This window comes from Macrobrachium nipponense, chromosome 44 (assembly GCF_015104395.2).
Source record: "Macrobrachium nipponense isolate FS-2020 chromosome 44, ASM1510439v2, whole genome shotgun sequence".
NCBI classification, from domain to species: Eukaryota; Metazoa; Arthropoda; class Malacostraca; order Decapoda; family Palaemonidae; genus Macrobrachium; species Macrobrachium nipponense.
This window is the reverse complement of record NC_087221.1, coordinates 43892892-43908922: the sequence shown is the minus strand read 5'-3', so window position 1 is coordinate 43908922 and position 16031 is coordinate 43892892. Positions and strand designations below refer to the sequence as shown.

At 35.9% G+C, this 16031-nt stretch overlaps 1 protein-coding gene across 4 annotated transcripts in view; it reads left to right on the top strand.

Moving 5' to 3' along the window:
* The window catches only part of LOC135204256 (rab GTPase-binding effector protein 1-like), an 81566-nt gene that overhangs the window by 41691 nt on the left and 23844 nt on the right, over nucleotides 1-16031 (top strand). For 2 of the 4 annotated variants that reach the window (XM_064234380.1, XM_064234378.1), the window contains exons 4-7: nucleotides 11964-12094; nucleotides 12416-12619; nucleotides 14275-14301; nucleotides 15710-15916. In XM_064234380.1, coding sequence (XP_064090450.1) covers nucleotides 11964-12094; nucleotides 12416-12619; nucleotides 14275-14301; nucleotides 15710-15916 — 569 coding nt within the window. Of the gene's footprint in view, nucleotides 1-6568; nucleotides 7255-11963; nucleotides 12095-12415; nucleotides 12620-14274; nucleotides 14302-15709; nucleotides 15917-16031 lie in introns of those variants that run through there. The other 2 variants (XM_064234381.1, XM_064234379.1) reach the window with 2 other exon arrangements.

Here is a 16031-nt window from a genome sequence, read left to right as displayed (position 1 = left end):
GCTTTAAAACTAAGTGAGAAGATAAATTTTGAAGGTCAATAAGTATAGTTTTGAGATACGGGCGTTCAAAGTTTTCCTTTGTATTTTTATAAAGACAAAGTTAATAAATAATGTTTTTATAAATGCATATTTCTGTTTTGGGTATTAATAAACCAAAACTATGTTATTTCTCATAATTTAATCATAAATGATGAACCCTTTGCTCATATATCGTAGCCTGGGGCACTGCGTCAGGCAAAATGGGGCACGCCTTCTTACAGGGTTGGCGGTTTAAACCAGTCAATAAAAAAAACCATGTTTTTTGGGGGTTTTTATGGTTTTTTATATTTTTTAGTCTTCATGTTTCCTTTATAACTTTTATTTTAGGTAATATATGTTTTTGGCAACTTTTGGTGTTTTTATCAGTTACTTGGATTTTCAAATAAAATTGGCAATGGTAATGTTTACTTGTTTAGCCTACTAAAACATTCTGAATTGTAACTATCTTACAGTATATTTGTGTTACCGTGCCATAATATAACATTTGATGTAACTGAACATATTCCTACAATTGGTAAACCTTAGATAAATTAGGGTAAAAGAAATTTGTAAATTATTTTATATCTTTAATAAAAAAAAGGGGTGGGGTGTTAGTTATATAAAAAAGAAACAATTATGTTAATCATAGCTTCAGAGAGAGAGCAATTATTCATTTCAAGTTGAAATAGGTAAAAAAGACATTAAAATAAAACAAAAATTTTCAAAAATAAACACCGTTTAGTGTTAACTACAAATGTTAGTACAGGTATATATGAAGAAAAAAATCAGTTATTCACATCTAGTTCAAGTACAGTGGTACCTCGACATACGAAAGGCTCAACTTACGAAAAACTCGAGATATGAAAGCAAATACGAAAAATATTACGGCTTTACATACGAAAATTGCTCAAGTTACGAAAGGTTGTACTAGCTGTAAAGTCCCGAGATTCGCCCGGACCACCGAGAACAATTTTAAAACTAGCGCCCCGCCAATTGAGTAAACTCGCCACCATCCTCCTGCTCTCCCATTGGTTCCTGATGCTAGTCACCCCATAAGATCCTGCTCTCCTATTGGTCAGCATCTACCCCTTGTGCTTTATGTATTCTATTGGTTAAAGGATGCTGTAAATTGAAAAACTTATTCATGCAATACATTTAATAAAAAAAAACATTAGGTAAAGATAGAATAAAGAATAGAAATGATTGGTTATTATACTGTTTGGTAGTTTCATTAGTTGAAGAGAGATACTAATGAAAATTTATGGCTTACTGTGTCCTAGGAAAAGTGATTGCTTGGCGTTCGTGGAAGGTTTTTTTTTGTTTGTGTATTATAGTTAATGATTAATAAATAATTATTTGAAATAAGTACTACATACTTATTATTTATACATTTATTGGCATATTCTAAGCTTTTAGCTTCTTAGGTTTAGATGTCAGAATCATAGACTAGGCTACAGTAGCAACCGCTAACATAGGCTAGGCTTATTGCTAAGGGACATATGCTAAAGTCCTAATATATGCAGTAAAAATGGGGTTGAACATTATATGCAGTTGAATATTACTCAAGTATGTACAGTATTTTGCCTTTTTGGAGTCATATTTCTTCCGTCGGATCGGCGTCGTAACCCTAGAACATGTGTTGTAGGCCTGGAAATATAATTTACTGGGGTGTTTTTGTAGGGCTTGGAACGGATTAGGCATTTTACATGTAAAATGCGAAAGGCGCCTCGGAATGGATTGATTTCGTATCTCGAGGTACCACTGTACTTAGGTCAAAACGACTGATTCAAATACAGTGGTACCTCGAGATACGAAATTAATCCGTTCCGAGGCGGCCTTTGTATTATGAGTTTTTCGTATCTTGGAACACATTTTACATGTAAAATGGCTAATCCGTTCCAAGCCCTCCAAAAACACCCCAGTAAATTATATTTCCAGGCCTAAAACACACGTTCTAGGGTTACAACGCCGATCCGACGGAAGAAATATGACTCCAAAAAAGCAAAATACTGTACATACTTAAGTAATATTCAACTGCATGTAATGTTCAACCCCATTTTTACTGCATATATTAGGACTTTAGCATATGTCCCTTAGCAATAAGCCTAGCCTATGTTAGCGGTTGCTACTGTAGCCTAGTCTATGATTCTGACATCTAAACCTAAGAGCTAAAAGCTTAGAATATGCCAATAAAATGTATAAATAATCAGTATGTACTCATTTCAAATAATTATTAATTAATCATTAACTATAATACACAAACAAACAAAAAACAAACCTTCCAATCAATTGTTTACATTCAGCTCTTACCCGTCTTACGAGTATCGAACGAGCGCCAAGCAATCATTTTTCCTAGCACACAGTAAGCCATAAATTGTCATTAGTATCTCTCTTCAACTAATGAAACTACCAAACAGATATATAACCATCATTTCTATTCTTTATTCTATCTTTACCTAATGGAGATACCAAGTTACTGACAGCTATAATGAAACATACGTATATACGTAACGTAATAATAAAACAGAAGAAGAATTCTAAAAAATACGTATTTGTTGGCAGTCTGATTTATTTTATATTTTATGATATCTAATTCACAATTTTTTTGTTAAATGTATTGCATGTACTCATTTCAAATAATTATTAAGTAACCATTAACTATAATAAACAAACAAAAAAAAGCTTCCAAACGTCTGTTTACATCCAGCACTTACGAGTATCAAACGATCGACAAGCAATTACTTTACACAGTAAGCCATAAGTTTTCATTATCTCTCTTCAACTACTGAAACTACCAAACAGTATAATAACCATTCATTTCTATTCTTTATTCTATCTTTACCTAATTTTTTTTTTTTTTATTAAATGTATTGCATGAATAAGTTTTTCAATTTACAGCATCCTTTTACCAATAGAATACTTAAAGCACAAGGGGTAGATGCTGACCAATAGGAGAGGCAGGGACCTTATGGGGTGACTAGCAATCAGGAACCAATGGGAGAGCGGGAGGATGGTGGCGAGTTTACTCAGTGGCGGTGCGGGAGTTTAAAATTGTTCTCGGTGGTCCGGGCGGGCGAATCTCGGGACTTTACAGCAACAACTTTCGTATCTTGAAAACTTTTCGTATGTAGAGCAGTAAAATTTTTCGCATTGGCTTTCGTATCTCGAGTTTTTCGTAAGTAGAGCCTTTCGTATCTCGAGGTACTACTGTAAACAAGAAAAATTTCAAAAATAAACACCATTTGGTGGTGATAACCACAAATGTTAGCAGTGGTTAACAAAAATCAAATCAAACTACAATTTCAAAGAATAATACAGTAAGTCCTCGGGTTACGCTGGTCTCGACTTACGATGTTTCGTGGTTACGAACGCGCCCCCATAAAAATATAAAAAATAATATTTTGCGTCGTTCCGTCTTACGCGGTTTAGCGTCGTAAGCAACGTAAACAAACGCGAACTAGTTCCAGGCGCACGGCGGAAGAATACGCTTTGTGGGGGAGAGGACGGCGTCCGCTTTCGCTACCGCTCATTCTCGCCCATACGCCATTTTGGTTGTTTTACACTGCCTCCTCTCTCCCTCGTGTTGTATCGTTTTTGTAACTTTTTGCTCTTTGTTATGGCTCCCAAGCGCAAGGCGACTCTCTGATGGTAGTGCATCGAAAAGAAAAGAAAAGGCCATCACCATGGAAATTAAAGTGGACATTATAAAGCGATCTGAGAAGGAGAAACGCCAAAAAACATTGGCCGCTCGCTTGGCCTTAGCCGTTCGACCGTTGCTACCATTATCAAAGATAAAGAGCGCATCGTTGAACATGTGAAAGGATCTGCTCCTATGAAAGCGACAGTGATAACTAAGCAGCGTAGTGGTCTAATAATTGAAATGGAAAGGTTATTGGTGCATCTCCAGCAACTTCTGGAGGTTCTTTTTCTCTTCACTAACCTCCCCCAGTCTCTCCAGCACCGCAGCTTCCTCTCCAGTGTGCAAGCCAATCAAACTAATAAAGGTAAGGAATTGTTCTCTCGTTGTTATTGATAGTATTTACATTAAATATGTGGTATTTTTCAATGTTCCGACTTACGCTGAAAAAATCGTGTTTACGATGCATCGTAAGAACGGATCAACGTCGTAACTCGAGGACCCCCTGTAATAATAAAAAAAGACTTGTTATACATGAGAAAAATAAATTGTCTTTCATCCAAATGCTAGCCTCTGACCATGCATAATTTTTCAGACAAAATTGGTTTATAAAGTAAAAATGTCAATGTCAAGGTAACTTGATCAACACTACAAAACATAAAAAAATTAGTCTGTTTCATCTACATTATAGTCTTTGTTTATAACTTTGTGCAAAAATACCAACTTCCCAGCCTTTTTGATTCCCAGCCTGTTTCTGAGTTTGGAGTGTACCAAACCAAAAATAGAAAAGATTCTCTCAAGCTTGCACTTGAAGTAAGTCCATGAAGCAAACCACAGATATCTTCTATCACACTGATATCAATTTTGCCTTTTAGTGCACGCCACCAGGAGCAAGGGGTAAGATGAGAAATGACTGAAAACTCAAACTTGTATGTCAAATACATATAGGGCCACAGAATTGTGTGATTATCATTAAAATTGCTTTAGTTTTATACTGGGTAGCCCAAAAATGAAATATACCCATAAAAAAACCACACCTAGTAGCACAAAAAATGAAAAAAAAAACATAAAAAAAACATATTTCATGGTTTAAACCAAAAAAGTCATGGTTTAAACAAAAAGAAACCAAGGTTTTTGGTTAAAAAAAAAAAAAAAAAAAAACTGGTTTTTGCCTACCCTGCCTTCTTATGCAACTTTCTCTCTCCCTCACTAACTTGGCTTATTTCAGCAAATTTTCTCTGAATGTTAGTGAGATGTTTTCCTTGTATTTTCCTCTTTTGGCATGATGAAATTCTTGCCGAAACAAAGATAAACAGACGTAAAAGCAAGAGAATGTCAGAGGTGAAACTCGAACGTGTACACTCTTTTTACAAAAACAATGTTTAATAAATCATAATTATTATGAATTTCATATTCCTTTTTGGGTATTAATAAACCAAAAATATGTTATTTATCTTAAATGAAGATCCATTTACTCAACGACCATAGCCTGGGTTACTGCACGACATGTGCGTCAGGCAAGACAGGGCCGTTCCTAACTAGTACTCTCCCTCTCTCTCTTCACTAACTGCGCTAATATCGCGTATATGTATTATGATATTCTGTAATCATATTAGAGCTAATTTTCTTCGTCTGTATGTTAGCGAGATGTTTTGCTAGTCTTTTCCTCATTGGCATGATGAAATTCTTGCCGAAACAAAGATATAAACATATGTAAAAGCAAGCGAATGTCAGAGGTGAAACTCGAACGTGTACACTACAAGAGGTTTCTCGTCGCACTGGCAGCCATAAACTGACTAAGTTCCCTCCTGCCACCTCATTTAATCTGTACAGATGCCATTGCTTACAATTTTTTTGATAATAATTATAAAAATTTACGATAACAGAAGAAATATTGCATTTTCTTGTACGGATCAATGTTTTTTGGCTTGTTGAGTTACGTTTACTAATTACCCTGTAACGACGAAAGTAAGAGGAATTTTGACTAAATATTTTGTTTACGTATTTTCCATTGCCTAACGAAGATCCATGAATTTTTTCATGACTGCATTTTTCGCCCTATACCCCCATATATAAGGGTTCTGGCCGGCCCCCTTAAGTGATCAGAATCTGGAGCTTGTAATGTGATTTTTTTGTAACTTTTAGTGATTTTATGCCCTTAATTTGATTCTTGGCAAATTAGTATAAGAAAAAATTTAACGTAGATAACCGGGATACATTTAGGGGTAAGACTTCTTAATTGTATTAGTGATTGTTTTGTTTTCCAAAGTTTCTTCTTCACATGAGCTTTCGATGGCTATCAGTAATGACCATGCAGATCATTTTTCATCTTTAATACATCTATTCACTGTAGGATTGCCATTTACCGTAGCTATTCTGCTAAATGAAACTTAAGTGGAATTCCCCTTGCACTGTATTCATCTAGTGAGGACCCTTTACTAGTTGACAGATTAGGAAGAGAGATTACATTGTGCCGTGATGAAATGATGTCTGTATGAATGATGAGTAAGGCAGCCACCATGTACAGTCTATCATTTTTAAGAGCTATGTATTGTCTTTAAACCTTGTACTTTGCTCCAATATTGGTTCATTGCAAAAGATTACATAGAGTAGGCCTAGTTCATCTCGCAATTGTTATAGACAAAGCAAGAGACAATTTCAGCATACATTGTGTTGTGGCATAAGCAGAAACCTGATGACATTTATCTAATTGTGCTCATAATATGTATCTAAATCTCTTTATCATTCTAAATGACTAGTTGCTTTTAAACTATAGTTATCAGCAAATATACTGATAGTTGGAGTGATAGCACCAAGGTTACTCGTGATAACAAGATAGCACGAGATAGATTCAGAGGGTCTTAGGCTACACATGCATTAATCTGAGGGCAGTTGGAAGACCCTCTGTTCTTGGTGATAGTATTATTTTATGTCCTGAGCGACATTAGTAGTGACTCAATGCTTTAATTCCCAAAGAAGAAGTTTAGATGTATTTATTTTTAAAAGAGAGAAATTGGAATTATCTTAGGCACCTTGTTGCCTCAAAAGATTTATGATGATGAATTGGCAAGATTTTATCTTGGGACGATCGAAGTAGCAGTAGTTATTTCAAATAAGCTCTTATTTATGAAGCATTTAGGTATTTCTGTATACATTACTGTATACTGAAGTTTATTTTTGATTAATGAAAATGATAAATGATTGTAGTTATTATATATAGTAGTTCCCTATCTTTTTCTTTTTGTAAAAGTGATAGGCTTGAAGTACGTCTTCAGTCAATAGTGCCTTCTCTTTAAAATCCCAGAAGTTCCTCTTTTATTTATGTGATACACTTATAGAATTAGTAATATGAAGCCTCATTCACTGATATGCTTCTTCATTACTGCCGCGCTGTATTCAGTATGAAAACGTGTCAAGTGTATTACAGTTGTGAGAATGAAAAATGTCCCTATATGAATAGAGATCATTAAAACGTAGCTTCAGTTGAAAGTGAACATTTACCATGGAGATCCAGAGCAATAGCGAGCTCTTGAAGAGCGTTACCCGAAAGTTTACCCGCTTTTTCTCTCCGGACGATGCCTTTGCAAGCAGTGATGGAGGTGAGACTTACTGTGTCTAGCAATGATTTATTTGGGAAGGGAAATAAGAAGGAAAAAGCGATGCATTTAAAAAGTAATTAGACCTTTACTAACTGGACCTAGGCTTGCCAATGTTTTTAAACAGTAACTAGGCCTATGTTAAGCAGTGTATTTATTCAGAAAGGGAAATGAGAAAGAAAGGAAATGCATTTATAGAAATAGGTGTATATTAATTAGATATCAAGCTTACCAAGGAATTTAAATGGTAATTAGGCCTATGTTTGTTTGATAATAAGCTTGCCAACTTCGCTTGAGCATACGAGGACTTGGGATTCTGCAAGTTCTGTGTATTTTGGAAAATAAAAAGTGATGAAGGATTGATTTATGTTTGGAGATGAAGTCAAATACCATATCATGATGTATGAGAAGTGATGCTGTATACATTCAAGCACTTAGTACGTTACCAAAACTGAAATCTGTAGGGGCGACAGGTACTGGTTTCCTTATTTTTGCACTGGTATTTCCAGCCTGAAGAACAATTAGGGTGTTAGAATGACGTCATTTCTCATCTTTCATAGCTAAGTGTGACATTTTTTTTATGTCATAGCAAGCTTGGTTTCTTTAAAGGCTGAATCGAGATGATAGAGCAATAAGAATTTAAGTTTTTTTCAATGAGAGCACCACAATATTAGATTGAAAGTGAGGATAGCCAGATTTATAGATGAAAATAGGGTTGCTTTTGGCTGTGAAAAGAGGATACAGTTAAAAATAGATATAGCTAGTCCTTTGCATATCTTTATGAACAATTTTATCCTTATGATGTGTATACCTTTGTGTGCGGTTGCTAACAGCATGTTCTTATCATCTTGGCAAGATTTGTGAAATGCATACGTACCCTGATCTTCATTAGTGATAGGTATTTTATATTTATGAATAGCAGGAAAATAAGTGTGCATCACAGTCATCAATTGATGTTCTTTTAGTGAATCAACTTTGGAGTACCAAATTGAAACTAGACTCATTTGATTTTCTATTTTGTTATAAAGATTTTTTTTTCTTAGTACGAACTAGCGCGTTGTGTATGACCTCTTATATCAATATGCGTGACCTAAATTTCAAGGTCATCTGAGATCATGAGAAGTTTCGATGAATGGCAAATACATCAATAGATCTTAGGTTGTGATAGTGCGAGGTTAATTTAATTGTCTGTTGTTACTTATGTCAAATTAGACTCGTAAGGAACCTAACCAAGTTCGTTAATCTCATTATAGGACTAAAATTTCATAAATGAATAAAGCATTGTCAGGTTGAATAGTGTCGTCAACTTATTTCTGTCTCATCCAAACCGTATGGAATACTTGCCTCATCTCTCTCTCTCTCTCTCTCTCTCTCTCTCTCTCTGGAAGGAGGGAAGCCAAACCAGGCTCAATGGTGACTTGGTGTTCGCACGGAAATGTTATAAATGGATCAATGATTGTTGGCAATCGTGACTCGATAAATAGGACGTGATTCCTGGAGTTAATAATAATAATAATAATAATAATAATAATAATAATAATAATAATAATAATAATAATAATAATAATTATTATTATTATTATTATTATTATTATTATTGTTTACTACGATACTTCTGTTTTTTTTCGTTTTAGCAAACTCGTCGGTGCGTTCATGTCATGAAGTCCTTGACTGTCATGCGGATATCGGCACCCCCCCCCCCCATCTCTCTCTCTCTCCTCTCTCTCTCTCTCTCTCTCTCTCTCTCTTTTGATGTTTCCCCGTATGCGGTTAACCTCCAACTCTTAACCTTGGGACTTACGAGGAATTGTAGAGCTGGTGACGAGTTGGAAAATGTATTTTAAATCTTAAAGAAATATTTACATTTATTGTGAAATACTAAGAATATTAGTAGATATTAGATTAGACGTAATTAAACCGGTTAAACGTAAAATCATAATACATGTTCCGTCAGCTCCGAGAGTTTCGTCAAAACACGATGTTGGCAACACTGACATCGATACTGTATGCAAGGCGGAGTTGGCAATATTGATTGGGTCTAAATGTGTTTGTACGAGACACAGACAGACATTTTTATAAGTGAGGATGGAGCCCAGATGTGTCTGTGTTTCGGGGGAATAGTTTCAGCGGCTTTTGAACGACGTATCTAGGTGTTTTATTGAGTCGCTGACGGTTTAAGAGAATGTATATAGACTTGCGGAAAATGTGAATGAATGACATCGTCTGTGGATAAATCGATTGTTGTGTGGAGTGAAAAGTGTGATATATGTTTCTGTTAAATCACTTGCCATATTATATGTATTTTAAGTGTGACATTTAGAATTGTTTTTAATGCGGGATACTGATTAAAACGTTTCAAATATTACTTAAAAAGGTGTTTTTGTAATGTTTCGAGAAGTGCATTTTCACCCGCGGAGAAACTAGCGTCAATCTTTTTTACCACCAACGTTAGAATTCTCGTTAAATTACTAGTTTGTTTTTCCTCTTAAATAACGACAGTACGAAGCAAACAACGCCGCAGAACTGTGTGCAAAGTTAACGTATATAGAACGGGCGACGGCGCAGTATTTATTAAATAAGTAATGGTGTTCGCTAGTCCACTGTGGATATATTACTTTGGTGCTTCCAACGAGTGCAGCTGTGTCGGCGTTGTAGGCGCCAACTTGGCCGTGGAAACAGTTTCCCCTTTTTGCCAAAGTAACTTCCAATTGAAGTTTAGTTAACGAAGAAGTCATCTCTCTGAAAATTAACTTCACCTATTAACTTCACCGCATTCAAGAACGTCTGTCTAACGGCAGCGCATTTCTTGGTCCTGACTTACCAAGTGGTAGGTTACGTTGACCTTTCTTGCTATGCGTGTGTAAGCGCCGATATACAGACGTCGATATTCTTCAGTTGTAGCCTTTTGAAGTCGTTCTGTGTCGTGAAATAGTCGCTAGATTGTTTGGGATGCAGTGCACCCGGAACTAGACGCTGATTAACGGTCTAATTTGCATAAAATAGGGACGGTTGGTAAGCTTGGTGTCACTGGAGCGCAACATGTGTTTCCTGTCCGTATTCATCCATCAGCTGTGCTGTACACACCTATCCTCCCCCACCGTCTCTCTCTCTCTCTCTCTCTCTCTCTCTCTCTCTCTCTCTCTCTCTCTCTCTCAAACGGCTTACAAGAACACCTGCACGTGTATTGGACAATTTGGTGCGATTAATCTCTCTCTCTCTCTCCTCTCTCCTCTCATCTCTCTGCTGCTCATCTCTCTCTCTCTCTCTCTCTCTCTCTCGAGCAGACGAACTTATTCGTGGACAGGTAGTAACAACATCGTAAACTATATACATGTATAACATATGCAAAATCTCTCTCTCTCTCTCTCTCTCTCTCTCTCTCTCTCTCTCTCTCTCTCTCTCTCGTGGGCACATAAGTTAAATAAATTGTCGAGTATTGTACTTGTGAAGCAGTGTTGATTTACTCTGTAAGCGACACAAGTGAAACAAAACAGTGCTACTTATATATTAATACTCCTGTTACTTGTGCAAGTAACCAAATAACTATTGATTTTTAATACTCCTGTTACTTGTGCAAGTAACCAAATTACTATTGATTGATTGATTGAATAATGTCAGAGTGGCATAAATGAGCAAAGACGACGAGTTCGTGTATTTTGTGTTTATAATTGGAGTGCTGTTAATATAACTTGATATCCTGCTGTTTTACCATAAGCCATGATTTTGTAATTTGTGTCTTATGGGTTGCGTGGATGAAATATGATTTATTAATTTGGTGTGTTTGTATGTTTTTATTTTATGTTGTGGAAACTCCTCTTTTGTGTGATAATTCCATTTGTTGGTGGAATTTCTTTAGTCTAATTTTCCTCATAACTCCTGTTCAGAAGGATCTGTCCTCTACTTAGAAACTTTCAACATACGAACTTTAGGAGATACGAAGAACCTGGATCACAAATTAAAATTCTACTTTACTTTATAATTATCATGATTTGTCTAATGTCGTTAGGTTTTATATATCATTTTTATTAATAAATTTATTTATTATAAATTATGATTTTATCCAGACCTCTGAGCCTAACAAAGGCTCTTCTCCAGCTTGTTATGTAATAACTATTAAATACAGTGCAGTACTATTATTGGGTTTAAGCATGAATAACATAAATGGTACTGTACATATTGACTCTGAGTAGGGTAAAAAAAACCACATAGTACAGGGGTGGACCATGTACGATCAATGTGTACAACCCCAAAAAAAGTACATTATAGCGCGTCCTGACATCGGAGAATGGCATCAGGCGCGACTTGTTGTTGGTGAGAAACGGAGCTAAAGACCTCTACTCCGGTGTCAGGACGCGTTATAATGTACTTTTCTTGGGGTTGTACACATTGATCGTACATGGTCCACCCCTGTACCATGCGGTTTTTTACCCTATATCAAGTTGTAATTCGGGATAAATGAAGATATGAACAGCCATTCTGAAGACTACACATTTTTAAGTAGAGGCTTCCTCTCTTTTGTGGTTAGTTTAGGCTAGGCTGATGAGGCTGACAAAGTATTGTGTGTTGGGAATAGAGTAGGAAGGAGATGACTTGTCCAACTGGAAGACCCCTACAGTTGATGAACTTGAGTGGGTATCAATGGAATTGATGATTTATCACTTATTGTCCTGTTATCAATTCTTGGTGACTTGGTTTTATGCCTTTATCCTCAGAGGAAGTAGCAAACGCAGTGGGACAGACGGGAGGCCGTTATGAGCTGGAAATCAAGAGACTGAAGAAGTTAACGGAGAGACTTGAAGCAGAGAAGCAGCATTATCGTCGTCTGTATGAGCGTCAGTTGGAAGTAAGTCAGTCATTTTACTTTTAACTTTCTTGTTTGTTGTTGTTGTTATTATTATTATTCAGAAGATGAAACCTATTCATATGGAACAAACCCCTCCCCAGGGACTATTGACTTTAAATTCAAGCTTCCATAGGGTATGGTGTTCTTTAGGAAGAAGAGGAGGTAAAGTGAAAAAATATTGCACATTAGTAAGTAATATTATGTAGGATTTCTTTTTTATTATGAAAGTATTCGTGATTTTTTATTACGAGTTGAATTCTAATATCATATGAATTAAATATCAGTTGAATTCATTGCTAACAAAGTCGTCTTGTTTTTCAGGATTCCGATAATCGTACAAAGGGTGACAGCTTGTTGAGTCCCGGGGTTCTGTCAGCTGTAACCAAGTCCCTAGCCAAGAGAGTACCAAGCCTCAGTCCGTCGGCTCTCAGTACTCCAGAAAAGACAAGTGGTAACGCTTCGTCCACACCAGCAGCTGCTGGATCTGGAATTGATGCTGAAAACTTGGAAGACAGTATGAAAAGGGTGAGTAACTATGTTTAGGTTTGTAGTACGAAGAAATGAACTTTATTTTGGTGCTTCTTCTCAGACAGTGAAATTAGGAATGTTTTTTACCCTCTTGGAAGGTGAGAAAAAGGGTTTAAGAAGGGTGTATTTATATAATTGAAAGAGGCATTATTATATTTAAATCATGGGAAAATCAACTCGTACATAAACTTAAATCAAATATAACAATCTGGAGGTTACCTGTTGCAAAGATAAAATGATTTCAGTAATACTGTATGTACTGCATTTGCTAAACAATCAGTTCATAAATAAATGCTTAGTTTTGAGTATATTAAAAGGAGAAACATTACAAATACTGAGTGCTGATAAGCAATGTCAGATTACATCATACATTAAGTCATGCACCATAACTTTCAAACTGTTTCTGTCATTAGTAAGCCCACAGATTTTGATCTGTTTTTGTATACTATACAAATTCAGTTTGGTAAGCATCTTTGTTATGCAGTCATTTTGTGCTCTGATCTCAGGTTTTGTTAATTTTCTTTTGATCATCCGATTTTCTAAGTTATGTTGGAGGTTCTTGATCTGGATAGTCACATAAATGTTAAAAAATTTTAATATTTAGAGTCAGTACTTGATGCAAGTAACAAAGGATATTGAAGTCTTGAAGAAGTAGGCTAACCAGTTAGGATTAGACTACTATAGGGAAATTATGAAAAAAACCTTATGTAACCACCAACAGTATACATCACACACCTTATGAGCCCTACAGGGTGGAGAATATGAATACCAGATATGAAATAACAGGTTATCAACTTGTAAGAAAGCCCAAATTTGAAAACGCTGTCAGCATATTGTTTATATTTTGAAAAATTCAAGTTTGTCATCAAGAATTGACTGCATATCCTTATGATTTTTTAAATGATATGTCTTGCATATGTTAGACACTTGATTTGATAGGTCATTCATTATTTATGAGTGCCCCCAGTTATTCTGGTTCAATCCGTTTTGCCAGTTGTTGTGAGCAGTTGATGATGGCACACATGGTAATTTGGATAAAAGGTCATTCTAGTTGGAACACTGATGTTGATTTGTATCGCAAAAAGTTGCAGACAGAAAAAAAAACACCAAACCCATGCTCTGGGTATTTTCTTATATATAATTTCACTTTACTTTCTAAAACTTAGTGAACCACATTGCTGAATGTAATCAAGTGGTCATGTTAGTACTATTAAGTTATTTAACCAGAGCCAGTTCAGTTAGCTCTCACAGGTATTGACTTGACACAATATGAGATTTAGTTGTATATAGTATTCAGAGCTAATACACTTATGTAATATGTAATTTTTATCTATAAAACATTCTGTCAGTCTACCAGAATTGTTAACATATTTCTTATAGCATGCATCCCATCACTTTTCACACAGAGGTTAAAGATAAAAAACGGCTAAGGTTTTGAAAGTAGCTTTCGTTGTCCTGCAGTTTTCACTTAAAGCTAAAGAAAAAGACACTAAGACTGCATGCCAGAGATGAGAACCTGCTCATGGTGCCCCAAATTTAACTTGACTTGCTGTGCAGCATCCCTGTTGAGATTATTCCTCTTTTCGTAATCCCTAAACATGACCCCCTCCTTTCTCATGTACTGACCATTCTTCATTGATGAGAAACTTCAGAAAGACTTCTACCAAGCTATGAAAAGGGTGGGTGATGTTGTTCTCCTATTTTTTTTTATATAGTTTCTCTTCATTTTCTTAGAAGGTTTTTCAATAACGCTCTGGTTGATCTCGTGATCTTTGGATTTGCTTCTAAAAGTAGTACCTGTGTCCCTTTAGTTTGCTAGATAGGGTTTGTTCTCCTGATACGGGTACTGATGATGTGACTTTTGTGAAACTGCCCTTCTTTGCTTGAAATAAACACCCTATACTGCACTTTTACTTTTCTTGATTCATTACCGTCTGGTAAAGAATTTGGCTGGTGTTATGGCTTCCAGTTCAGTTGTAGTACTTATGAAATGTTGATGTTGCATCACTAGGTGTCTCCTTATCCCTGAGCATGCCAAGCTTTTGCATTAAAGAATCTTTTGGGTGTTGCTATATCAACATAGTTTTTGCATTGTCATACCTTATCTTATTTTAGGACTCGTATGATGTCTTAGAAAGTTTGGTAGAAAACTACAGAACGTTTTTAACTCTGCATCATGTCGTTTTGGGTTTGTCATGTCGTAGAATACAAGAGAACGTGTTTGAACCATTTGTGTGTCCAGTGTCCTGGGAAGGCAAGCCAACCCTGGAGATGCCATTTACTTTGAAGCATGCTTTATGGACATGATAAAAAGATGGTACTGGCAGAAATATTTTTAGGTTTGTCGAGGGTAAATAATGGCGCGTGCTGTCGTTACCTGATATGATTTGGATATTTATTAATATACCAAGTTGAGACATTGAATTTAGATACAGTTTTTACTGTATTTAGTATTCAATTCGATATTGTATGGAATTGGGTTAACTCTTGTTAAGTTAGCTTTTGCATCCTTTTTTTTTATTGCATCTTTAAACAAAGAATAACCTCTGATCCTTAAAACAAATACACTCAGTGACATGTATTTGAATAAAATGCTTTCATTTTCATTAAAGTTGTCTGTAATTTATTAATTATATAGCTTATTTCAGTCATCTAGCTTCTATCTTCCATGATCCTTTATGGCCATATTAATCTAAGACAGAATTTCATTTTGGGTTTTAAACATCTCTGCAAAGACTTCTCCCCATAAGGATGACATCCTCTGTTACTGTTGCTTGTTTTGTAAGTTCAGTTAAAAATTTAAAAAGAAAGCTCAGAGGCACTGAGAAATATTCTAAGGATTGTCCTATCTCTAGGATCTGTTTATGAAACTTGGAAGCTTGTAATTGAATGTGTTTTTGTTTGTGTCAATGTCATTGTCAAGGGAAATCACCTGAGTTCAGCAGTTATTGATAGCGATCGTGAGAAGTAAGCAAAAGAAAAAAGGAATATGGAAGAATTAACAGAAACTCATCTGGTTATTTACTTTTTTTTTTTGTCTTTGGTGGATGATACCAACTCACAGCATGACATCCTCATTTCTCCCAGGCCCAAGAGGATGCTGCTCTCTTGCGATCCTTGGTGGAGCCACTGGAGGAGGAGATTAATGCTCTGAAGGAGAAGATTCGTGCCCAGGATGCTCAGCTCAGAGCCCACGAGGCGCAGCAAGCAGCTTCTTTGCATACAGCTGATGTTGTTGCACCTCTTCTGTCGGGCACCGACACAGCTCAGGTTGTGCAGCAGCTTGATGAAAAGGTAGATGTTTGATGGGTTAAGCATTTTCTGATTGAAGAAAGTTTTCTGATTTCTTGATACTTAAGAATAAACATATCTATGCTGTATATGGGTACTTTAGCCTAACATTGAGGGA